This window comes from Crocuta crocuta, unplaced genomic scaffold (genome assembly GCF_008692635.1).
Source record: "Crocuta crocuta isolate KB4526 unplaced genomic scaffold, BGI_CrCroc_1.0 scaffold43, whole genome shotgun sequence".
Lineage (NCBI taxonomy): Eukaryota > Metazoa > Chordata > Mammalia > Carnivora > Hyaenidae > Crocuta > Crocuta crocuta.
Genome location: NW_027529429.1, coordinates 174,888 through 201,704, shown reverse-complemented (window position 1 = coordinate 201,704; position 26,817 = coordinate 174,888). Strand labels below are relative to the sequence as shown.

The 26,817-nt window shown below is 37.2% G+C and overlaps 2 protein-coding genes across 2 annotated transcripts; both read right to left on the bottom strand.

Annotated features, from left to right (window-relative positions):
• Window positions 1-12,586: 12,586 nt before the first annotated feature.
• On the bottom strand, window positions 12,587-13,534 carry LOC144227764 (olfactory receptor 56A3-like). The gene has a single exon (XM_077759505.1). It carries the CDS (start codon window positions 13,532-13,534, stop codon window positions 12,587-12,589), a length of 948 nt encoding a protein of 315 aa, XP_077615631.1.
• Window positions 13,535-22,322: 8,788 nt separating this feature from the next.
• Window positions 22,323-23,282, bottom strand: LOC144227763 (olfactory receptor 56A3-like). The gene has a single exon (XM_077759504.1). It carries the CDS (start codon window positions 23,280-23,282, stop codon window positions 22,323-22,325), a length of 960 nt encoding a protein of 319 aa, XP_077615630.1.
• Window positions 23,283-26,817: the final 3,535 nt, after the last annotated feature.

The window sequence follows — 26,817 nt, the reverse complement described above, 5'->3', positions numbered from 1 at the left end:
ATTTTGTCATATACTTCTACAGCTTTCTTTTAGTGATCTGTAAAATTAAGATAAAAATAGATACTGACTTATGACACATGAATTTAGAACAATTTGCTTTACTTAGTGAATCTTGTGATTCCTAGCAGGTCATCCAGAGCCATGTGAAATCATCTGTTTATCATTTGTGCCATGCTACTCAGAAAATCCTAGTATTAAACAATATAGATGACTGTGGTAATATGGTTTATTTATATATGTTTGATTTTTTTAAGCTTTTTAAAAATAAAATTGTCATTTCTTTGCAGAAACATGAAGAAAGGGAAAATTGCTTAGGAAATCCCTTATTTTAGCTGTGTCAAAATTTGTACTTGTAAGTTTCTTCTTTTGTGTTTTTTGGCCCCATAGACTACTATATGTCAATATAACTACACAGTATGCCCAAAGTAGCAGAACCTCGCCCAACAAGGGACTCTGATACATGACTGTCTGTCATACACGCCCCCTGCATGTATAATCCTTGAACAGGTTTCCAGAAATCTGGAATATTTCTTTCTCATGCACTTACAACTCTGACTCCTGCTTCCACTGCTCTGAATACAATTTTCTTCTTAGTGTTTTTTTATGTTGTGTCTCTCATGATTGTATTATTATTATTATTTATTATTATTATTATTATTAATTTTTATTGTAGGGACAACTGAACTCCAGTGGCTCCCAGAGAACTTGAGACATCTCTCCTAAACATTGTTTAGGACATTATGGAGTGCATCCAGTGACAGATACCTCAGTGATCATCTGGGCATAATTTTCTGTTTTTTACAACATAGCTTTAGAAATCCTTTAGATTGAGCTTAATCTGAAGAACTACTTTCTCACTCCCACTGACCCCAGTTGTGGTCTCTGTCTTCAATTCCTAATGTTATTTAGATTAAACTAATTCCTCCCCCATGATTCAAGCATTTGTGAACGGATTGTTTGCCTTAAAGCCATTAAGTTTCAATATGTACAGTTGAAATCATCTAAACTAAACACCGGATGAATACACACTCCAGGCTCCCTTCCGTAACCCCATTCATCTCCTATGGACAAATTCCTACCCCTCTGCAACTCTGGAGCACCCAGAAAAATATCTAAAAATGCAAGAGAACAGCAAAAGGCAAGGTCCCAGAGTACAGTTTCTCATACATGCCTCCTGACCTGAGACAGCATGCAGTCTCCACTACCCTGTTTTCCCACTACTTTTTCAGTATAGACTTAGGAATTGAACGGAGCACACATCTGGACTAAAGAGAAATGTCTCCCCACCCTTCCCAGTGTTCTGCCTACTTCTGGTATAGCTGCCTCTCAGGTGCCCTCTATCCAGACACACTTACGAGGATGTGAGCAGGGGTCTGGCTCCACTGATAGTGGAGTCCTGGTTAATTCCTGAAGTGTCTGGGGGTGGTTATAACTGCAGAGCATCAGGGACTTTGCCCTCAGGGAACTTTTCCATCCCTATTTCCTTGTGCTTAAAAGGCCCTCTTGGGAGACAAACAGGCAAGTAGAAGAAAATGATTTTCTTTCTCTCTAAAAGGAAGGAATTCTGGTAATCCAACCCAACACTGACTGTGTGTTTGTAGGCAGTTAGTCTCCTGAGGGTAGAGATCTTATATCCATACATCCATGTTCACACGGGTAGAGATCTTATATCCATACATCCATGTTCACACTCAATTGCAAGATAGGTACCTCCCAAACCATGCTATCGAATGGAGTGATGTAATTTGTAATGATAATGATAAAAATGCAATAGTAAATTGAAAAAATTATCTTGACAAAATGCAATGTGTTTTTAAAAGAGAAAGTCCTATCATGATTTTTGTTGTGATGGAAGATTTTTTTCAAATGGGATATGTGTACAACTGTATACTAGGACACAGGGTTTGTTTTTATTTAATTTTGAGCCTCATGTGAATTATTTGTGCCCTTAAATTATGGAAGCAAGCATCAGCAGTTTGGTTTTTTTTCCTTCTGTTTCATTTTAAAAACTTGATTTTTGTTGACACACAATGTTGCATTAGTTTCAGGTGTACAAGATAGTGATTCGGTGAGTGTATATAGCTCACCACAGGTGTTGGTACCGTCTGTCACCATAAAACGCTATATAACAGAATTACAATACCATTTACCATGTTCTCTGTACTATGCCATCAGCATCANGGAGTCTGTCGGGGTTTCTATGCACAGTATCATGTCGTTTGCGAAGAGTGAAAGTTTGACTTCCTCTTTGCCAATTCTGATGCCTTTGATTTCCTTTTGTTGTCTGATGGCTGATTCTAGGACTTCCAGCATTATGTTAAACAACAATGTTGAGAGTGGACATCCCTGTTGTGTTCCCGATCTCAGGGGGAAAGCTCTCAGTTTTTCCCCGTTGAGGATGATGTTCGCTGAGCTCTTCTCATAGATGGCTTTTATGATGTTCAAGTAAGTTCCTTCTATTCTGACTTTCTCTAGGGTCTTTATTAAGAAGCGATGCTGTATTTTGTCAAATGCTTTTTCTGCATCTATTGACAGGATCCTATGGTTTTTATCTTTTCTTTTGTTGATGTGATGTATCACATTGATTGATTTGCAAATGTTGAACCAGCCCTGTAACCCAGGAATAAATCCCACTTGTTTTTTGTGGATAATTCTTTTTATGTGCTGGTAGGTTCGATTTGCAAGTATCTCTTTGAGGATTTTTGCATCCGTATTCATCAAGGATATTGGCCTATAGTTCTCTTTTTTTGCTGGATCTCTGTCTGGCTTGGGAATGAGAGTGATGCTGGTTTCATAAAATGAGTCCGGAAGTTTTCCTTCGATTTCGATTTTTTGGAATAGCTTGAGAAGAATTGGTGTTGATTCTGTTTTAAATGTCTGGTAGAATTCCCCAGGGAAGCCATCAGGTCCAGGGCTCTTATTTGTTGGGAGATTTTTGATCACTGATTTGATTTCTTCACTAGTTATGGGTCTGTTCAGATTTTCTATCTCTTCCTGTGTGAATTTTGGTAGTGTGTGTGTGTTTAGGAATTTGTCCATTTCTTCTAAATTGTCCAATTTGTTGGCATATAATTTTTATTTAGTATTCCCTGATAATTGCTTGTATTTCTGAGGGGTTGGTTGTAATAAGTCTATTTTCATTCATGATCTTGCCTATTTGGGTGCTCTCACTTTTCTTTTTGAGAATCCTGGCTAGAGGTTTGTCAATTTTGTTTATTTTTTTAAAAATACAACTCTTGGTTTCATGGATCTGTTCAATTGTTTCTTTGTCCTCTATGTTTTTTATTTCTGCTCTGATTTTTACTATTTCTCGTCTTCTACTGGGTTTTGGGTGCTCTTGTTGCTCTTCTTCTAGTTCCTTTAGGTGAGCTGTTAGATTTTGCAGTTGCACTTTTTTCTAATTTATTGAAATAGGCCTGTAGTGCAATGTACTTTCCTCTTACGACTGCCTTTGCCTCATCCCTTAGATTTTGGATTGTTGTATTTTCATTTTTATTTGTTTCCATATATATTTTTTAATTTCTTCTCTAATTGCCTGATTAGCCCATTCATTCTTTAGTAAGGTGTTCTTTAACCTCCATGTTTTCAGAGGTTTTCCAGACTTCTTCCTGTGATTGATTTCGAGTTTCAAAGCATTATGATCTGAAAGTGTGCATGGTATGATCTCAATTCTTTTATATTGATTGAGGGCTGCTTCATCTCCCAGTATGTGATCTATCTTGGAGAATGTGCCATCCGCACTTGAGAAGAAAGTAAATTCCCTGGCTTCAGGATGTAGAGTTCTAAATAGAACTGTCAGATCCATGTGGCCCAATGTGTCTCTCAACTCCATTGTTTCTTTAGTGATTTTCTGTCTGGTTGACCTATCCATTGCTGTAAGCNCGATTCAAGCTACGTCTACGGGGAGTCCTCTGTGCCTCTAGTATTTCAACGTTTACTTCCTTCCCCAGGGCGGGGAAGTTCTCAGCTATAATTTGTTCCAGGACTCCTTCAGCACCTTTCCCTCTCTCTTCCTCTTCTGGAATTCCCATGATATGGATATTGTTGTGTTTGACCACATCGCTGTGCTCTTGAACTCTTCTTTCATGTTCCTGGATTAGTTTGTTTCTTTTTTTTGTCAGTTTCTTCTTTTTCTATAATGGTGTCTTCTAAATCACTTATTCTCCTTTCTCCATCTTCCATCCATGCATTGGACGCCTCCAGTTTATTATGTATCTCATTTATCGCATTTTAAAATTCATCATGCCTATTTTTATGCTCCATGTTGTTTGTAGCCATAGTTTCTTTGATATCTTCTATGGTTTTTTCAAGCCCAGCGATTAATTTTATGATTATTTTTCTAAAATCTTGTTCAGTTATGCTGCTTATATCTGGTTTGAACAGTTCTTTAGCCATCAATTCTTCTTGGAATTTCTTTGTAGGAGAGCTCTTTTCATTTTGTCATTTTGACTAGATTTCTATCTCTTGTTAGTTGTAAAGACTGTTATGCTCTCTGCACCTGTGAGCGCTGCTGTACCCAAGAAGACTCTTTGACTTTCCAGGGCCTATCCTTTCAGAAAGTGTTCTTTGAATGCTATCTTTTGGTCTCTCTTGTTGTGACCTTGGTTATTTTATTTACCTGCTCTTAGTGGTATTTGGGACTCTCCACCATGTGTACTTTGGCTTGTTTCTTGAGGTAGCCCTGGAGAAGACAACAGACAAACACACAGGGAATATAGGTACACAAACACACAGACAAATCCAAAAAACACACAAAACGAGAGGGAAAACTAAAAAGTAGAGAAAATACTGAGTAGGGAAGGCGAATGATAGAAAATAAAAATACATAATAAAGTCAAAAAGATGAAAAGAAAATGAAGAAAAGAAGAAAACCAATAGACAAAGAACGGTTTAAAGCATAAACCAGATTTCCCAGCTACAATTAAATAGTCAGGTGTATGCAGTGCTGGTTGAAGTGCATAGACAGAGAAAGAGATGACAGGGTGGGGATGAGGCAAAATTGGAAATAGAATGAACAGGCAATAGGGATAAGAAGCTTTTTTCAAAGAGCTAAAGTGTGGAATATTTTTGGAGAGGTGAGAGAAAGATGCTGGTGTTATCCAGAGAAGCTATATAGTCTGATTACTCCTGAGAGAAAGAGATGAAAAGGTAGGTAGGTGTAGAATTTACATCTACAGAATGGACTAAATGTGACTGTTTAAGCAAGCGGGTGATCAGAATTAATCAGGTCAGTGTTCCGATTAAAAAAAAATTAATTACAAATAAAGAAAAAAAAGGAGGAGGTCAACTCTCTTTCAGTGATGGGCGTGGTTTGATCCAATGCCTAGGTGGGAGTTCTGCCTTGGCAGTTGTGGGGAGAAGAGTGGCGGCACTCCAGTCCCTTCTTGAACGAAGCTCTGCACCTCACCTTTTTTGATGTGTCAACTCCTCGTGCTGGGAGTGCTGCCAAGGTGGGTCGCTTTCTATATCCCAGGCCAGGCCTGGTTTCCAAATCCCAGTCCGTGCGCCCCACTGAAATTGCCATAGACACAGACTCGCAGTCGATTCCCTCAGGTCAATTCCAAGCCTCTTGCCTAGCTCTGGGGATTGATCCAGAAGCCGTGCTCCTGTCTCCTCCAAGTCAGGTTGGCAAGAAGGACGGGGGTCGCCCTTGGGTAGGCTGGAGAGCGGGAAACCGGGTCCCTCTGTGTCTCGTCACTGGAAACACCAACTCGCAGGTAAATCTCCCAGTTTTAAGCCCTTCACCTCCCCTCTAGGGCTCCAGCCACACCAGGAGCACGGAGGCCTGGTCCGTGCGCAGCCTCTCTAGGGGTCCCAACTTCTTTGGGTAAAACCCAAGGACTGTACTTCCTGGACCAAATGATAATGGTGTGTATTGTTTTGTGGGAAACCACCAACTCATCTTCCTAATGTGGCTATAGCATTTTGCATTCTTCCCCAGCAATGAGTGAGGGTTCCTTTTGTCCACCGCCTTTCCAGCATTTGTTGTTGTGTGTTCTGGATTTGGGCTATTCTAATAAGTGCATAATGGTATGTCCTTGAGGTATTAATTTGCATTTCCTTGATGACATATGATGTGGAACATCTTTTCACCTATTTATTTACCATCTGTGTATCTTCTTTGGTGAGGTGTGTGCTTTTGCAAATATTTTCTTTGGGTCTATGGCTTGTCTTCTCATTTTCTGGACATTGATTTTTCTCAGAGCAAAAGTTTTTAATTTTAAAGCTTATCAATTCTTTCTTTCATGAATTGTGTCTTTGGTGTTGTTTCTAAAAAGGCATCCCATACCCAAGGCTCTAGGTTTTTGCCCTATGTTACTTTCTCTCACTTTTATAGTTTGGCATTTTATATTGAGGTCCATGATCCATTTTGAGTAAATTTTTGTGAAGGGTGCAAGGTTTATCTGTTGGTCTATCATCTATCTATCCTTCTATGTATTTATCATCTGTCTGTCTATCTATCTGCCTATCTACGTATGTATCTATGTATCTATCTATCTATCATCTGTCTATCTATCTATCATCTATCTATCATGTCTCTTTGCAGATGGGTGTCCAGTTATTCCAGCACTGTTTGTTGAAGTACTGCCTTGCTTTTATATTGAATGTGAATTTCTTGTTAACTGCCTATAAATGAGACTTGCTCTTTTTCCCTTCCAAATCCCATATGTCTGTTTCTGGCTTTTATTTGGATTATTTTGACCCGGGATTCTCAAGTAGCATTGGCATCTTGGTCAGACAATTCTTTGTTGTGTGTGTGAATCTGTCATATATGTTGTGGGATATTCAACAGCATTCTTGGCCTTTGCTAACTAGTTGTCAGTAGCACCTCATTTCCTTCTACACCTCTGCCCACCATGGTTGTAATGAGAAAAAAAATGTCTCTAGACATTGCCAAATGCATCCTGGAGGTCAAAATTGCCACCCCTTCCTGAACCATTGATCTAACCATATACATTTACTATGTTGATGTGATTAATGACCATTCAGGACTTCTTTTCACTCTATTTGGCATGGTAGCTGCAAGAGAGACTATGAAGCCTTAAAGATCTGGGCTTTTTATTGATTTATTTTTTAAATGTTTATTTTCATTTTAAAATTTAAAAAAAAATTTTTTATTGTAGAGAGAGAGAAGCAGTGGGAGGAACAGAGAAATGGGGGAGAGAGAATCTTAGGCAGTGACCCAGTGGGACTCATTTTTATGACTTAAGATCATAGCCTGAGACTAAATCAAGAGTCAGATGCTTAACTGACTGAGCCCGCCAAGCACCCCAAAATGTGATTTATATTTGAGAGAGGCAGAAGAGAATAAAGAAGTGAAGGGGCAAAGAGAGAGTTATCCCAAGTAGGCTCGATAACAGCCTAATGCAGGGCTCGATCCTGTGAACTGTAAGATCATGACCTCAACTAACTGAGCTACGCAGACACCTTCCAAAATCTGTTTGTTTGTTTTTTAAAATTTCTGCTGTTGTCGGTTGTAATGCTTAAAACATGTATCTTTGTACTAACACAGTCAACCTTCAAATAATATTATTCTACTTCACAAATAAAATACTAATTCATAAAAGTTTAATTCCGTTTTACCCCTTCTTATTCTTCTATTTTTACTATGTATTTTATTTCTACTTATTTTATAAATTACAATATATTGTCACTATGTTTTTTGCCCTTAACTCCTCTCTGTCTATGCCTTTAATTACCAAGTGCATGATTACTAGACTGGTTAATACCATCTCATCTATTATCAGGTACTCTACATTTTTTTCAGCCTTATTTCTTTCTGTTTTTAGTTTAAATAGTTTCCATTTCTATACCTTTAAACTCTTTGTACTTTCCCCCTGCAGTGTCAGATCTTCTATCAAAGCCTTTTTATAGGCATTACCAGTTTTTTAACAATTGAAACATCCACTAAAATTATACAGCATCACGAATAACCCCATCATCATATATACCAACACAATATTCAAGCAAGATTTAGATTATGCAATAAGAAAATATAAGCAAGTATTTGTTAATTATAAGAAATTTGAAAACCCTCACTGAAAAAAGACAGTGTGTTTGCCTACCAAAATTACTTTAAAAAAGTTTTTTTAATGTTTTTATTTATTTCTGAGAGAGAGAGAGAGAGAGAGAGAGACAGCGTGAGCAGGGTAGAGTCAGAGAGAGAGGGAGACACAGAATCCAAAACAGGGTCCAACCTCTGAGCTAGCTGTCCTCACAGAGCCCAACGCGGGGCTCGAACCCATGAACCATGAGATCATGATCTGATCCGAAGTCAGACGCTCAACAGACTGAGCCACCTAGGCGCCCCTGCATACTAAAATTAGATCACTACTCTTTTCCTAGAATAAGGAAGCTCTGATTTTCTATGAACTGTCTCAGTTTTCACCCATGTGGCACCTAAATCTAGGAAGGCTGGAGTTACAATGTAATTATTTGAATAATATTTTGGAAGGCAGAGGCCTTTGTGTTATCATTTCTATTAGACTACACTATGATACATTTTTCTGGATTGTGCCTGGTTCTGATGAAGAGCATTCTATTTTTCAGTCCCAATTTCCTCTGTGTAGCTTCAGTTTATAGGATTGTGTTACTTCTTTGGCTCAAACTCAAGTTCCTAATGCAATATTCTACCTAGTACTTCAAATCCTATTTAAGATTGGGTTCTGACTTTCTGCCAAGTGGTCATTGCTTTAGACTTCTACCTTAGCTTCTTTTGGGCTATGTCTTTCTTGAATATTGACATTTCCCCCTTGCTTCTTTGACTTCTCCTTCCTCCAGGCACAGATCCTTTGCACTTTCAAACCTGGACCTTGCCTATTTTATTCATTACTGCAACTCTAGCACTGCAACAAGAATTTGTCTATGTTAGGTGTCAGTGTATATTTTGCAGATAATATGATGTTAACTGTGGGCCTGAAGGGCCATTACCATTCTCTGTTGTGCTTTCATTGTTCTGGCCCAATATGCAGTGTCAGCTGAATCTGCCTCCAAATATCTGTCTCACTTTCTCTGGACACTGAAGGGTCTAATTATGGTGATGTGTGAGAAAAGTGAAAAATCTCACTAACAAAATCTGAGCTTTAACATTTTGTGGATTGGGGTATTAGGTTTGAAGAGACTGGTTTCCTACTCATATGTTTTATTGAATAATTAGGACGATTTCACTATTAAACATTTCAAATTCAATATATTTTGTTTAAATAATAGAGCACCAAATAAGTAATTTAAAATACTTATATGGGGCAGCGGGGTGGCTCAGCCAGTTAAGCTTCTGACTCTCGATCTTGGCTCAGTTTACTGTTCATGAGATCAAGCCCTGCATTGGCCTCTCCCCTGGTAGCATGGAGCTTGCTTGGCTTTCTCTCTCTCCTTCTCTCTCTGCCTCTACTCCACTCCTGTTCTCCCTCACCATCTCTCTGTCTCTCTTTCTCTAAATACATACATACATACATACATACATACTCATACATATGTATGTGTAAATACTGTTAAGAAAAGTTTAAAGAATTACCAAGTATGATTATTATCATGTGTCTTTGATAAACCTTTGACACTAATATCTATTGCTTCCCCTAGCACTAAGATTCCCGCCTTACCTTGAGAACCTTTTTCTTAGGTCTTGTTATTTCCAAGGTTTAAGTATGGCTCTATTTCAAATATGTTTCAATAGGTTTTGAGGACTATGTGTTGCAAAAAGCCAATAGATTAGCCTTCTCTTATAATACCCTTATTACACTGGTCTCTGAGCCATAAGCACTCTTCCTTTAAAGTACCGGCTTCCTTTTCTCTGTGGAAGAGCGTAAAAAAAGAGAAAAATCATAGTTGAGAAGAAACAATTTAGCTTTAGCTCTTTTCCAAGAAGGAAACATTTTTACTTCATTCAATTACTCTTCTACCTATTTTTTCATTTGTGTTTTGGAAGCATATGTCTAGTGCTGAACTGGTCCATATAGTACCTACTAGTTACATGTTGCCGTTGAACACCTGAAATGCAATTGTCTGAGTGAAATATGCTGTAAATAGAAAATACACACTAGAGTTTAAAGACATAGCATACACAAGAAGAATGTTAAATATGTTAGTATTAAATTCTTTAATAGCTATTATGTGTTTAAATTATAATGTTTTAGATATATTGGATTCAACAAAATACATCATTAAGATCAATTTTACTTTTACTTTTTATAATCTAAGGTGGCTACTAAAACGTTTAAAATTAAGGATGTGGCTCACATTGGACAGCACTGTTTTAGAGGACATCTTTATTAGTATCAATTGTTTTAGTGGGATAAAGCCATCATTAATCTATTCACCTTATTTATCAAATGGATCTGTCTATACTGCTTTGATATGGGCCATAGATGTATAAAACTTGCATATAAACACAAATATGTAAAGCTTTCAAAAATGTAAGTTTTAAATATAAAGATTTTTCTGTCTCTTTTGGAAGACAAGACTTGTGTCAGATTTTCTCAGTCTTAGATGGTATATGCTTTAAATCTCTTATGTAGCCCTTTTTATGCATTCAGTATTCACATTTTCTAATGGCTAACTGGAGAGACCTGAGTTTGTTATACAATGTGACCCTGATAGAGATTAGTACTGAAAGTTTTTGATCCCTTGATGAGCAGATGTTAATATATGAAAGGGTGTTTAAACTAGTGGATTTGTAATATTTCCTAAGAGATAGTAACTTGAATTCCTTTAGCATATTATATCTTTGTATTTGTAAGACCTTCCTGTTGGTACTCACTTATGCATACTTCAAACCAAGTCATTTTTTTTGACATTGAAATGAGTGAGAAAATGAGATTATCGGTAATTATTTTTCAAGTAACCAAGATAAAGGGTATCTATGGCATAAACCTAATTGAATCTTGACTTTCTTTTTTTTTAATTTTGAGAAATATATTATTCCCAGGTAAAGTGTTGATTATGTGCATTTAACTATTGTATCTTAATTATGTGAGTTTATGCTTAGTTTACAAATAGGAGCTCATGGTGATATCCAGGAGCAGAGAAATGAAATACCAATTCATTGTACTTCACTGTGAGATAGAGAAGAACATGAAATGGACAGCATTTTGTAGAATGAAAACATAAGTAGGCCAAGAATGAATCAGTGAAAGCTAAAAGACCCAGATTTGTGGGACAATATTGGCATTAGACTATTGAGACATTTTCCTTCCACGGTATAAACAAGGAAACACACTTATAAGTTGTTATTGAGGCACAAAAGTTTATATTTAGAAAAGATATAAAACAAACTGTTCACTCTTCTCAGGAGTAGCGGATGAGTAACACAATACAGCGAGACCACCTTATTAGTTCCCAAAACTCACCTTTGTTTCTAGGAATAGTGCAAGTCTTACAATTCAGACCTTTAACTCTCTATCTCTCTCTTTTCTTTTTCTGTTTAGAGAGAGAAAGCACATGAAGCAGAGGAGGGGCAGAGGAAGAGTGGGAAGGAATCTTAAGCAAGCTACACACTTAGCATGGAGCCTGATGTGGGTCTTGATCCCACAACCCTGGGATCATGACCTGAGCTGAAATCAAGAGTCTGATGCAAAATTGACTGAGCCACCCAAGTGTCCCCAGACTTTAACTCTCTATCCAGTCCTTTTTTATGTGCCAGGTACCTTACTGCCTATTGGTATCTTGTTCCATTACTCATTCTTTCCCTTGAGATGAATATATTCCTGAAAATCATATTTTTATTTCCACTAACCAAACTTTGAGCTCTTGACAGCAACAATATCCTATTTTTGTGTTTTAATAGCTCACAGAATTCCCAGGACACAAAATATACTAAAAAACTGTCCAATTAATATGAAAGCCATGTTCATATATTAAGTTTTGAATTATTATTATTGGATAATATATTGCAATCTTTAACTCATTAGAGAACTGTATTTTCATACCATAAACTATGACTCCCTGTTTCTATAAAATAAGTCTTGAAAGCACAAACTTATTGGGGGGGAAGAATTTTTAGGAGTCTCTTAAATCTCATCAAGCTTATTGCTGATTTTTACACAAATTGAAAATCCATCCAAACCCCTCTCCTCTTGCAATGCTCATTTTGAATTATCACCCAGTTTCAGACCCATTTACAGGCCAGTAATAACCTTCCATTATTCAGGACTGAAATTTCACTCCTATGTCTTTGTTTCCAATATGCTGCCTTCTGTGTAAATGAGAATAAGAACACATCACATATTACACAATTGTACCCCAAAATATCTACAATTGTATATTCAATAGTGCAAAGGCATGACATATTAATAGCTATATATTCAGGAACATAAGTTACTCACTTTAGAACCTACCATAAGAAATCCCATTATTTTGTTAAAATTAGATAATATGTATGGGGAAAAAGCAAAAGGGGTCAAAGATATTCCTAAAGGAGAAATGAGAAAAAGGGAAACTTAAGATGAAACTTAAGTTTTGTTAAAGAAGACACAATATTCAATTTACCTACTTTGATATTATAACTAAGAGATATGCATTCCAGCCCAGGCACTCATTATTGATTTAAAAATCATCCTATATGAGGAATGTAGAAATCCAGTTGTCGTTATCACCACCTTTTTTTTAGTAATCTCTGGATCCCTTGCTTGATCTCCTGGGTTCGCACTCCATACACAACAGGGTTGAGGGCTGAGAAGATGACGTGATGGAGAACATTGAGCAAGACTGGCACATCAGAGGACACCTTCTTCTTCACCATAAGAGTGAGCACGAAGACCACAAGGATGGTGCTGAAGAAGAGAATGAGGATGAAGTGGGAGCCACATGTGCTCAGGGCCTTGGTCACAGCACCCTTAGCCTTGAGTCTCAGCACAGCTCGCAGGATGAGGGTATAGGAGACGAAGATGAAGATGAGGTCGGATCCTAGCAGGGTCCATCCTACAGCAAACTGGTAGAGGCGATTGATGGTGACATCATCACAAGACAGCCTGGAGACAGACATATTGGCACAGATGCAGTTCTCAATGACATTTGTCCCACAATAATGGAGTCGAGATGATAGAATGGGGATAGGCGCTGTTAAAATACCATTCCTGGCCAAAATAAAGATAGCAGCCTTGGCTACAAATTGGTCAGTGATGATGGATGGGTACCTCAGTGGGTGACAGATGGCTACATAGCGATCATAGGCCATGACCATGAATGTGCAGGACTCCATGCCAAAGAAGAAATTCATGATGTACATCTGGAGGAAGCAGGCATAGAAGCTGATGGACTTGAGGTCAAACCAAAAGATGGCCAGGACCTTGGGGATGACAGTGAGGCAAACAACGATGTCCAGCAGGGAGAGGAAGCTGAGCAGGTAGTACAGTGGCTCATGCAGAGATGCCTCCAGGTGGATGGTGATTAGGAGAATACCATTGGCCCCCATGGCTAAAAGAAAGAGGAGGCTGAGGAACAGGGACAACCAGAATTTCCAGCTAGGGGACCTGACAAAACAATTCAGGAGGAAGTCTGAAACCTCAGAGGAGATGGTCCCATTTTGGTGTGCTGTCATATTTTGTCATATATTTCTACAGCTTTCTTTTAGATCTGTAAAATTAGGATAATAATTAGTCACTGACTCAAGACACCTGGATTGAGAACAATTTGCGTCACCTAGGTGAACCTTATGGGTGCTAGTTGGTCTTTCAGATCCATGTGAATTCATCAGCCCATCCTTTGTACCACGCTACTAGGATAACCCTGTAAGTAAAAAGGATAGAGAGAGTACTGAATTAGTATGGTTTGCTTATACATGCTTAATTGATTCAGGTTTGTTTTTTAATAGAAATGTTATGTCTTTGCCAAAAGTAAAGAGAAGGAAAAATTACTTAAGAACTCCTTTGTGACAGGTGAGTTTCTAAATTTGTTTTTATAAGTTTTCTTTCTTTTTGTTTTTTAATGACCACACATATGCCATATGATAATTTAAACATAACAATAATTGTGCAGATGAGTAGTGGAATCTGGCACAAATAGGGACCCAGATAAATGTCCATAGTTTTCCATGCTACCCCCCCTTCTGAGTTTTCAGATGGAGTTTACTTTAATTATATTAAAAAATGATACCCTGAAACTAAAATTAGCTAATTTTCATTTTGCTTAAAATGTCATTTTAATTAGGTGTGAATGTATCCTGCTAAATAACTGCTCACATAGAAAACCCACAGAAAAATAACATTGAGCCTTGAACTGTTGATCAAAGGTCCTTCTCCTATCTTGGGCACTATGTGCATTGAACTCTGAATTTCTACCCATTTTTCCCCATTAGATATATTCACTGGTAAGTTTGAGTCATAAGTAATAGCAGTAGCTTAGCCTAGTCCTTGCTACAATGACCCATGGCATGTACAATCTCAGGATGACAAATTTGGAATATTCCCCTACACGCCACTTTCATCAGTTAGATTTTTGTCATCTGTTCTTTGCTTACTGCATCTTTTGATCCTATTCTTTGAAAAATTGTTGCATTTAACCCTTATACATCAGAGCCCCAAGTCTAACCATTCTCAAGAAGCTTTTCTTCTTCAGGGGTGTCATGGTGTTCTTGGAAGGAATTAGGGTTTCATTGCATACATGGAGGGAAAATCATGATATGATCTTTGGAAAGTACAGTCACATGGAAAAAAGTGGCAATTAAGACATGTATCTATGGAGAAGTATACAGAAAGAAGTATGTTCTCTTTTTCTCCTGAAGTACTTTGGGATAATTATGTCTAGCACCAGGATAGGATAGCCTAGGAGGATTTTTTTTTAATTTGTTCTTTCCACTCACTGATTCTTCCTTTCTCCTCTTTTCTCTGCTCTTCAGTCTATAATTGATTCAACAAATATTGACCTACCTACTCAGACCAAGTAAAGCATCTGAGAACATATATGTTCTTATTTTCCTCTCCTTTTTCAATCTTGGATTGCAATGAGAGCTAGCCAGTGGCAGCTCTAGGGCTGAAGACACAGAGCTAATGATTACTGGTTCCAGTAGAGACAGGATGTAGAAGTCAGTGAAGTTGAAGGGCAGTGACAAAAGCAGAGACCCTGCAGAGCAAGCTTTATCCTAAGCTTCAGGATAGGCCCCCAGCATAGCACTATGAAAGCCCTGTTTGAAGAAGGGGAAGGATTGTTAGGGATCACCTAACTCCATAAACTAAGGCAGAATTGTGAGTTATCTTTCTCAAGTATCATTTCAGACATCATTGATCTGAACCAACCAGTGACAGATACCTCTATGATTTGTGCGTACTTTGCTGTTTGTGGCAGCAGTAGCTTTTAGAAACTCTTTAGATTGAGCCGAAATCTGAGGAACTATCTTTTGACTCTCACTGACCCTCCAACTGTAGTCTGTGTTCTCAATTCTGTAGTTGTATAGATTAAATTTAATTCCTGTACAATGATGCAAGCAATTGTGAGCAGAATCTTTGACCTAAATCTCCTAAATTTTCATATTCATAGATTAAAATCCCAAACTTTCTAATATGAGCTCCAGATAATATACTTCCCCAGTCCCTTATGCCCATCCATCTGCTATGGACAAATTCCTATCTCTCTGCATCTATGGCACCTCCAAGTAAAAGATCAGAAAAGACAAGAGGAAGGCAAAAGGGAAGGTACCAGAGCACATGTTCTTACATGTACCTCCTGTCCTGAGACAGGATGCAGTCTCTACTACCCCATTTTCAGACTACTTCAGCAGTAGTGACTCAGGAATGGAATGGAACACAGGTGTTACTGAAAGAACGTTTCCCCCCACCCTCATCCTGTGTTCTGGCTAATCTTGGTATAGGTGCTTCTCAGGCACCTTGTACTGAGACTCACTTACAGAGGATGTGAGCAGAGAGTCTGGATCCACGAAAATTGGAGTTCTGGTTAGTTCCTAAAGTGTCTGAAGTAGTTATAGCTCCAGAGCCTCAGGGAGTTTTTCTTTTGGGAACTCTGCATCCCCAATTCCTTGGGCCTAATAGGTCCTTCCGGGACAGACAGGCAGACAGGTGTAGAAGAAAGTGATTTTCTTTCTCGCTAAATCAAGGAACTTTTGTAATCCAGCTCAACTTTTACCATGTGTTATATGCAATTAGTCTCCTTAATTTTGGACATTGTATCCATCCATCCATGGATGTATTATTTGCAGATACACACTCAGTGCCCTCCATGTGTCCAATAAGTTCACTCGGAAGTTCTCATGGGCTTCCAGCACACTATTGCCAGGTAAGTACCTCCCAAACCATGCTATAGAATGGATTGAGGTTAACTCATCATGACATGTATGATGGCTTCATAATTAAAATAATGTTAGAGTCACTTAAAAAAATCCTAAGAAAGGATGATGTATTTTTGTCAAATGCCTTTTCTGCATCTATTGAAAGGATCATGTTTCTTATCATTTCTTTTATTAATGTAGTGTATCACATTGATTGATTTGCAAATATTGCCCAAATGTCCATTGACTGATAAATGGATAAAGAAGATGTGGTATACATACACAATGGAATACTACTTGGCAATCAAAAATAATGAAACCTTACCATTTGCAACAATGTGGTTGGAACTAGAGGGTATTATGTTAAGTGAAATAAATCAGTCAGAGAAAGACAGATGCTATAGGATTTCACTCATATGTGGAATTTGAGAAACACAACAGATTAACATAGGGGAAAGGAAGGAAATATAAGATACAAACAGAGAAGGAGGCAAATCATAAGAGACTTTTAAATACGGAGGGCAACCTTAGGACTGCTGGAGGGGAGGAGGGGGGAATGGTTAAATGGGTCATGGGCATTAAGGAAGGCAATTGTTGGGATGAGCACTGGGTGTTATATGTAAGTGATGAATCACTGGATTCTACCCCTGAAGCCGAGACTATACTTTATGTTAACTAATTTAAATTTAAAGTTTAAAAAATACTGATTCTAACAGATGNTACTCAGACATAGAAAAGAATGAAACCTTGCCATTTGCAATGAGATGGATGGAGGTATACAGTATTATGCTAAACTAAGTAAGTCAGTCAGGTAAAGACTAATACTGTATGATTTCACTCAAATGTGGAATTTAAGAAAGAGAACAAACAAACATAAGGGGGAAAAAGAGAGGAATACCAAGAAACAGACTCCTAACAATAGAGACCAAACTGGTGGCTATAAGAGGGGAGGTCGTTGGGGAGATTGGTCAAATAGGTGACAGGGACTAAGGAAGGCACTTGTGATAATCTTCAAGTGTTGGTTGTAAATGTTGAATCACTAAATTGTACACCTGAAACTAATATCACACTGAATGTTAACTAACTGGATTTTTAAGAAAACTTGAAAAAGAAAAAGAAAAATTTTAAAATCTGAGCAAAACAAACAGCTCCAGACATATGTGTTAAAGAACACTGCCATTCAAGTTTCTTGGAGTGAGGCAAGCCTGTAACACATAAGTGGCCCAAAAGGAAAACTGAACCCATGTGAATGCATGGAAACATTTAAAAACCTGGGTTTATGGCATCTGCACATTTTTGTATCATAGCTTGTTTATTTTTAACATTGTATTGTGAGGATTCCCCATATCATTAAAATATCTTTGAATATATGAATATATATAAATGAATCTGGATATATAAAAAGTTAATATGAATATATATATATTCAAATCAGTATCACTTTTGCCATAATCTGTTGGTTATGAGTGAGTCACTGGAACCAGCCCTGATTCAGCGCGAGGGAAACTGGCCTGGATTTCTTTCTCCAACAAGTGTAAAATAATGTGTGGCCATCATTATATCCTCCATATGTGATGTTAATTTTTCTCCTTCACGATTTCTATTACTAAATTGCTTTATGTCTGATTTACTTTTTTTTCTATCTCCATCCTTTTATTTTCCATTTCAACTCTCCAAAATGCCACCTACATGCATCAGAATCTCAGAGTCTGATTGCGAACCCACCTAAGGCAATAGGTGATCTGCACATACCTTTAGAGTGGACTCTTTTCCTCTGTTATCACTAGGTCTAGGTGCTTTCATTTGCTACTATCTAATTTGTCTCTCTACAACACCTACAACACCTTTCAAGCTGTAATCTTGTTTTTTAAAAATTAATGAGGAGGTTTCATTTCTATTTCTTCAAGTACATTCCATTTATTTAATTCTTCATGTGATTCTTATGAAACCAAATTTACATTGTGACATCCTGGCATATTCTGTCTTATCCACTTACTCCTCTTTTTTCTGTATCTTCTGATCATTATGTAATAGGTCTACAAATTTCCTTGGCCAGATTCAGCTCATTAACATGCTACTCAGCTGCATTTATTCCTCCATTCAGCTCATCCCCTGACTGCTTTATAGCAACTATTTTATTTTATAAAACAGTTTAGTTCCTTTTTTTTATATATATAACTGCATGTCTGACTTCATATTCCCAATACCTTTCAGTAAGTCTCTGAGGACATTTAGTCACTCTTCTCAAAGTAGCGTATTTTGGTTTAGTGACTGTTTCTATTAGATTTTTTTCTGTTTCATTGATCTTGTTATTGTTCATTTCTTTTCCTTTTTTGGGGTTTAATTTATTCTTCTTTATGTTGTTTTTAATGGTTGAATTTGGTCATTGATTGGAGACCTCGTATTTCAAATATTAGAATTTAATCCTTCATATGTGTGTCCAGTACAGCTGACCGATGAAAAACATGGATTTGAATGGTTGGGATTTCTCTTTATGGAATTTTTTCCCCAATAAACACAATACAGTATTGTAAATGTATTTTCTCTCTTTTTTTGATTTAGTTAACATTTTATTTTCTCTAGCTCTGTTTGTTGTAAGAATACAGTGTATTATACATATAACATACAAAATATGAGTTAGTTGACTGGTAATGTTATTGTTACATCTTCAAATTAACAGTAGCCTGTTAGTTGATACATTTTGGGGAAGTCAGGATCTACACCTGAGTGTTTTACTGTGTGGAGGATGGACATCTCTAACACTCACAGTTTTCAACATTATTGCTTTAGTAACATTTCAAAAATTTCCACACATTGTATTTTAATATTTTTTCAGTGCAAAATTCTTTTGACTCTCTTTTTCAATTTTTTTGTCTCAGGGATTATTTAGAAGTGTCTTGTTATGTTTTACATGTTTTGGTCTTATTCCAGAGGTCACTTCACATTGATATACAATTTCATTCCACTATAGTAAAAAATATGCTTTGCATGAGTTCTTTTAAGTATATTGGGATTCATTTTATGACCCTAAATATGATATATTTTGGTAAATGTTCAGTGTGCATTTGAAATATTGTATATTCTGCTGTTGTTTTTGGCTTTGAAACATTTTTTTTCTGGTATTATTATAGTTACCCCATTTTTCTTTCTTTTTTATTTTTAATTTTAATTCCAGTATTGTTAACACACAGTGTTGTATTAGTTTCAGGTATACAATATAGTGATTCAGCAATTCTACACATTATTCATTGCTCATCATGATAAGAGTACTCTTTATCCCCATCACCTATTTCAGCCATGTGCCCTCCTACCTCCTCTCTGGTAACCATCAATTTGTTCTCTATAGTTAAGAGTCTGTTTCTTGGATTGTCTCTCTCTCTCTTTCTTCTTTTGATTGGTGTTGTTATTAGTGTTGTATATTATCCCATCCCTTTACTTTTAACATGTTTGTATTTATATAAGGTGCATTTTATGTGGGGAGCATTTAAATAGGTCTTTTTTTCAGTCTGACAAGCTATGTCTTTTAATTGGGAAATTAGTTCATTTATAATTATTTTGCTTCATGGTTGTGGTTGGATTTACATATATCATTTTGGCATTTGTCCTCTGTTTCTTTTCCTCTCTTTCTTTCTTTTGGATTAATTATTCTTTAAAACATTCCATCCCACATTACTTCTTATAAGTATTAACTATTTGGGTCTTTTCTTATGAGTATTAACTATTTGGGGGGCTTGTTTTAGAGATTATAGTACATATCTCTGATTATAGTCTATCTTCAACTGATAACATATTATTATGTCTATTATGTAATAACAATGTTCGAATTCCACTTTTTCCTTCCTGGCTCATGCTATTATTTTCATACATTTTACTTTTTTACAAATAAATTTTTTGTATGTTATAAATTAAATGCTGCATTGCTATTATTTTTTCAACAGGCAATTAAAACCATTCAAATAATTTAAAAATCTTACATATTTACCCATGTAGTAACAAATTCTGATGCTTTTTTATTCCTTTGTTTAGATCTATATTTATATCTGATAATATTTTCCTCCTGGATAAAGAAATTTTATAAGCATTGTTTACAGTGTGAGCCTGTTACTGAAAAATTATTTCAGTTTTAGTATGTTTAAAAAAGCATTTATCTGAGGTGCCTGGGTGGCTTAGTCAGTAAGCATCCAACTTCAGCTCAGGTCATGATCTCATGTTCATGGGTTTGAGCCTTGCATCAGGCCCTGTGCTGACAGCTCAGAGCCTGGAGCCTGCTTTAGATTTTGTGTCTCCCTCTCTCTTTGCCCCTCCCCCACTCACGCTCTGTTTCTCAAAAAATGAATAAATGTTTTAAAAAATTTTAAAGCATTTATCTGTTTTTAAGAGTATTCCTATGGGATATAGAATTCTAGTTTAACAAGTTTTTTTATTTTGAGTTTTAAAGATATTGCTGTAGTGTCTTACTTGCACTGTTTCTGGTAAGCAATCTGATTTCATCCTTTATTTAGATAATCTATGATATGTCTTTTGATCTGGCTTTATAATTTTATTCTTTAATCATTATTTCTGAATAGTTTGATTATGATATGTACCCCTAGTATAGCTTTATTCATTTTTCTTATTCTTGGATTTCATTGAGCTTCTTAGAACTCTGAGTTTATAATTTTTACCAGATTTGGAAACTTGCAGCCATTATTTATAATTATATTTTATGTCGTCTCTTTTGTTAAGGTGGTGCCTTGACACTACAACAGTATCTTTATGTACACTGACAGAACAATAAATACATATGTAAGAATTTTTTCTCTACCCATTGTTCTAACTTTTCATTGGTAAACCCATACATTTTATAATGGGACCACATGGACCCATACATTTTTTACTGCATTTTATGCATTATATATTAAGTTGTTTAGATGGACAGGGGCCCCACACCTCTATAGGTAGCCTTGAATAAAATTGAGTATCACTTCTTAATTGATCACAGTCTATTTTGAGGTGCTTTTTTCTGTGAATCTTTATTTTTTTTTGCATTCACTGAACACTACTTTGTGAATCCATGTTAATCTCTTGATACTAGAAGGTAAGGATAATAAGGAGCACTTCAGGATTTTTTCGTGGGCCTTCTTACGTTCTTGTTCTATTTTCTTTCCCTTGGCCTATCCATCTAGTTCCATTGCTTCAATGAGGATATGTAATCAGTTCTCAAGTGTACATCTTTTTTTTCTTCCAAGTGCAAATCTTATTTGAGTGTGATACCTGTAAGTCTATACACCTCTACTTGTGTATCTCAAGTGTATTCAAATTCAAAGTTCCTAATACTATACTTCTGCTTTTATGGCTAAGCCCTCATCTGTCCTATGGTGATGTTCCAAACATGCTCAAACAATGGATGTGGATGAAATATGGTCTCCCTCACTCTTGAAGTCTAATATAAAAACCCAGAGAAAAAGTACCATGTCTGAATTATATTCCTAGTAACTGTCATACAATTAGTAATTTAGTCAACATTTATTTATTAATTTCACAAACATTTATGGGTCTCTACCATAAGCCAAACTCTGTGTACAACAGTGAACACATAAGACAAAAAATCTTGCCCTTCTACTCCTTAAGTTTTGATAAATGTCGACTGACTAAACAAATAAGTGAGGAACTTTTATGGTCGTTAGGTAGTGAAAAATGCTGTGTAGAACAGTGAAACAGAGAAGGTGTTGGGACATCATCTGTGTTTTGGGGGAATATTGTTAGCTGCTGTTTTAAATACTATGGTCAGGAACACCCATTGGAAATGAGGGAAGGAGATATGTGGACAGAGGAACAATAAGCCAAAAGTTTCAGAGACAGGACTGTGGTTCATGTTTTTGAGAAGCTATTAGGAAGGCAGTTCTGACCAAGGGATATAAGGAGGATGTCAGGTAGGTAAAGGAATACCATATCCCTAGTCTCTTCAGAAAACCAATGAGTGTAAGAAGTGTGATGTGACTGTGGGTAAAGGGAAACCATATAGTTTTTATCATCAGGCATGTCCCCATGAGAAGATTAAGACTATATTTCTGTCTTCTAATCCCTGCATTTTGATTGTGGTTTTGAGAAAAGCAAAGCAAGAGCATGATTATTTTCTGTTCTCTCTTGCCCTTCTCAGTAATTTCCTAATCCCCTCTTTAATCTCCTGGGTCCGTACCCCATAGACAATGGGGTTGAGAGCTGCAGGAATTACATGGTGTAACACATTAAGTAAGACAGGAATATCAGGGGAAATTTTTTTCTTGGCAATGTGGGTAAAAACAAATACCAGCAGGATGGTGCTGAAGAAGAGGATGAGAATGAAGTGAGAGCCACAAGTGCTCAGAGCTTTGGCAGCTGCCCCTTTTGCCTTGAGTCTCAGAACAGCTCGTAGGATGAAGGTATAGGAGAAGAAGATAAGGATGAGGTCAGAGCCCAGAAGAGTCCAGGCCACAATTAAATGGTAAATTCTGTTAATGGCAATATTATCACAGGAGAGCTTGGACACAGAGAGATTAGCACACATACAGTTCTCAATTACATTTTTTCCACAATAATGGAGCCGGGCAGAGAGGATGGGAATGAACATGGTAAGAAGTGCATTTCTGGCCAAAATAAAAACGGCAGCCTTGGCTACAAATTGGTCAGTGATGATGGATGTGTATCTCAGTGGGTGACAGATAGCTACATAACGATCATAGGCCATTACCATGAATGTGCAGGACTCCATGCCAAAGAAGCCATTCATGATGAACATCTGGAGGAAGCAGGCATAGAAGCTGATGGACTTGAGGTCAAACCAGAAGATGGCCAGGATCTTGGGGATGACAGTGAGACAGAGCACGATGTCCAATAGAGAGAGAAGGCTGAGCAGGTAGTACATGGGCTCATGTAGAGAGACCTCCAGCCGAATGGTGATCAAGAGAATACCATTGGCCCCCATGGCCAGGAGGAGGAGGAAGCTGAGTGGCAGAGACAACCAGAGCTGCCAGCTGGGGGACCTGACAAAACAATTCAGGAGGAAGTCTGAAACCCCAGAGGAGATGGTGCCATTTTGGTGTGCTGTCATATTTTGTCATATATTTCTACAGCTTTCTTTTAGTGGTCTGTAAAATTAGGAATTAATTAGCTCCTGATTTAAGACACATGAATTTAGAAGAATTTGCTTCATCTACATGAAACTTGTGATTCTTGGCAGGTCATCCAGAGCCATGAGAATTCATCTGTTTATCATTTGTGCCATGCTACTCAGATATTCTCATCACAAAACAATATAGAAGACCGAGGTAATATGACTGATTATATATGTTTGGTTTTTTCAAGTTTTAAAAAATAGAACTTCCATTTCTTTGAAGAAACACAAAGAAGGGGGGATTTGCTTACTTTGTTTCAGGTGTGTATCTAAATTTGTAATTGTAAATTTCCTTTTTGTTTTTTGTTTTGTGACCCCATAGACTACCATATGACAAACCTATGGTTTCTCTACACAAAGGTTAAGTAGGAGAACCTGGTCCAAGTAGGGACTCAGATACATGACTATCTCTCATGTACTCCCATGCACACACAGTTCTTGGGCAGATTTCCAGAAATCTGGGATATTTCTCTTGCACTTAAAACTCTGACTCCTGCTTCCACTGCCCTGAGTATAATTTTTTTCTTAGTTTCTTTTTTTTTGTGTGTCTATTATTATTATTATTATATTTATTGTAGGAACAGCTGAGCTCCAGCAACTCCCAGAGAACTTGAGACATCTCTCCTAAACATTGTTTAAGACATTATGGAGTGCATCCAGTGACAGATACCTCAGTGATCATCTGGGCATAATTTTCTGTTTTTTACAACATAGCTTTAGAAATTCTTTAGATTGAGCTTAATCTGAAGAACTACTTTCTCACTCCCACTGACCCCAGTTGTGGTCTCTGTCTTCAATTCCTAATGTTATTTAGATTAAACTAATTCCTCCCCCATGATTCAAGCATTTGTGAACAGATTGTTTGCCTTAAAGCCATTAAGTTTCAATATGTACAGTTGAAATCATCTAAACTAAACACCGGATGAATACACACTCCAGGCTCCCTTCCGTATCCCCATTCATCTCCTATGGACAAATTCCTACCCCTCTGCAACTCTGGAAGCACCCAGCAAAATATCTAAAAATGCAAGAGAACAGCAAAAGGCAAGGTCCCAGAGTACAGTTTCTCATACATGCCTCCTGACCTGAGACGGCATGCAGTCTCCACTATCCTGTTTTCCCACTACTTTTTCAGTATAGACTTAGGAATGGAACGGAGCACACATCTGGACTAAAGAGAAATGTCTCCCCACCCTTCCCAGTGTTCTGCCTACTCCTGGTATAGCTGCCTCTCAGGTGCCCTCTATCCAGACACACTTACAGAGGATGTGAGCAGGGGTCTGCCTCCACTGATAGTGGAGTTCCGGTTAGTTCCTGGAGTATCTGGGGGTAGTTATAACTGCAGAGCATCAGGGACTTTGCCCTCAGGGAACTTTTCCATCCCTATTTATTTATGCTTAAAAGGCCCGCTTGGGAGATAAGCAGGCAGATAGGAGAAGAAAATGATTTTCTTTCTCTCTAAAAGCAAGGAGTCTGGTAATGCCTCCCAACATGATTGTGTTCTGTAGGCAGTTAGTCTCCTGGGGGTCGGGGTCTTACATCTGACTCTCCATGTTCTCATAGGCTTCCTGCAGACCATTGTCAGTTAGGTGCCTCCTAAACCATGCTATTGAATGGACTGATGTAAATTTATAATGACTTTTATCATGGCTTCATAATGATAAGAACGCAAGAGTAACTTGATATTAATATTCCTGAGAAAACGCAACGTGTGTTTATTTTTATTTATTTTTTAATATTTGAAAAGGTATTTATTGTTTTAATTCATTTTTTTAAATTTATACTCAAGATAGTTAAAATATAGTGCAACAATGATTTCAAGAGTAGATTCCTTAATGCCCCTTACCCACTTAGCCCATGCACCCTTCCACATCTCCTTCTGTAACCCTCTGTTTGTTCTCCATATTTAAGAGTCTTATGTTTTTGTCTCCTTCCCTGTTTTTATATTATTTTTGCTTCCCTTCTCTTATGTTAATCTGTTATGTATCTTAAAGCCCTCATATGAGTGAAGTCATATGATATTTGTTTTTCTCTGACTGACTAATTTCACTTAGCATAACACTCTCTGGTTTCATCCATGTAGTTGCCAATGGAAGATTTCATTCTTTTTGATTGCCGAGTGATACTCCATTGTATATTTATACCACATCGTCTTTATCCTTTCATCTATTGGTTGACATTTGGGCTCTTTCCATACTTTGGCTATTGTTGATAATGCTGCTATAAACATTGGGGTGCATGTGNTAAGAACGCAAGAGTAACTTGATATTAATATTCCTGAGAAAACGCAACGTGTGTTTATTTTTATTTATTTTTTAATATTTGAAAAGGTATTTATTGTTTTAATTCATTTTTTTAAATTTATACTCAAGATAGTTAGAATATAGTGCAACAATGATTTCAAGAGTAGATTCCTTAATGCCCCTTACCCACTTAGCCCATGCACCCTTCCACATCTCCTTCTGTAACCCTCTGTTTGTTCTCCATATTTAAGAGTCTTATGTTTTTGTCTCCTTCCCTGTTTTTATATTATTTTTGCTTCCCTTCTCTTATGTTAATCTGTTATGTATCTTAAAGCCCTCATATGAGTGAAGTCATATGATATTTGTTTTTCTCTGACTGACTAATTTCACTTAGCATAACACTCTCTGGTTTCATCCATGTAGTTGCCAATGGAAGATTTCATTCTTTTTGATTGCCGAGTGATACTCCATTGTATATTTATACCACATCGTCTTTATCCTTTCATCTATTGGTTGACATTTGGGCTCTTTCCATACTTTGGCTATTGTTGATAATGCTGCTATAAACATTGGGGTGCATGTGTCCCTTCGAAACAGCATGCCTGTATCCCAATACCTAGTAGTGCAATTGCTGGGTCATAGGGTAGTTTTATTTTTAATTTTTTGAGGCACCTCCATACTGTTTTCTAGAGTGACTGCACCAGTTTGCATTCCCACCAGGCAGTGCAAAAGAGATTCTCTTTTTCTATATCCTCGCCAACATCTATTGTTGCTTGAGTTGTCAATGTTAGCCATTCTGACAGGTGTGAGGTGGTATCTCGTTGTTTTGATTTGTATTTCCCTGATGATGAGTGACATTGAACATTGTTTCATGTGTCTGTTGGCCATCTGGATGTCTTCTTTGGAGAAGTGTCTATTCATATCTTTAGCCCATTTCTTCACTAGATTACATGTTTTTTGGGTGTTAGTTTGATAAGTTCTTTATAGATTTTGGATACTAACCCTTTACCTGATATGTTGCTTGCTGAGATCTTCTCCCGTTCTGTTGGTTGCCTTTAGTTTTTAGTTTTGCTGATTGTTTCTTTTGCTGTGCAGAAGGTTTTTATTTTGAAGAGGCCCCAATAGTTTATTTTTGCTTTGGTTTCCCTTGCTTCCAGAGACATGTTGAGTAAGAAGTTGCTGTGGCCAAGGTCAAAGTTTTTGCCTGCTTTTGCCTCTAGGATTTTGAT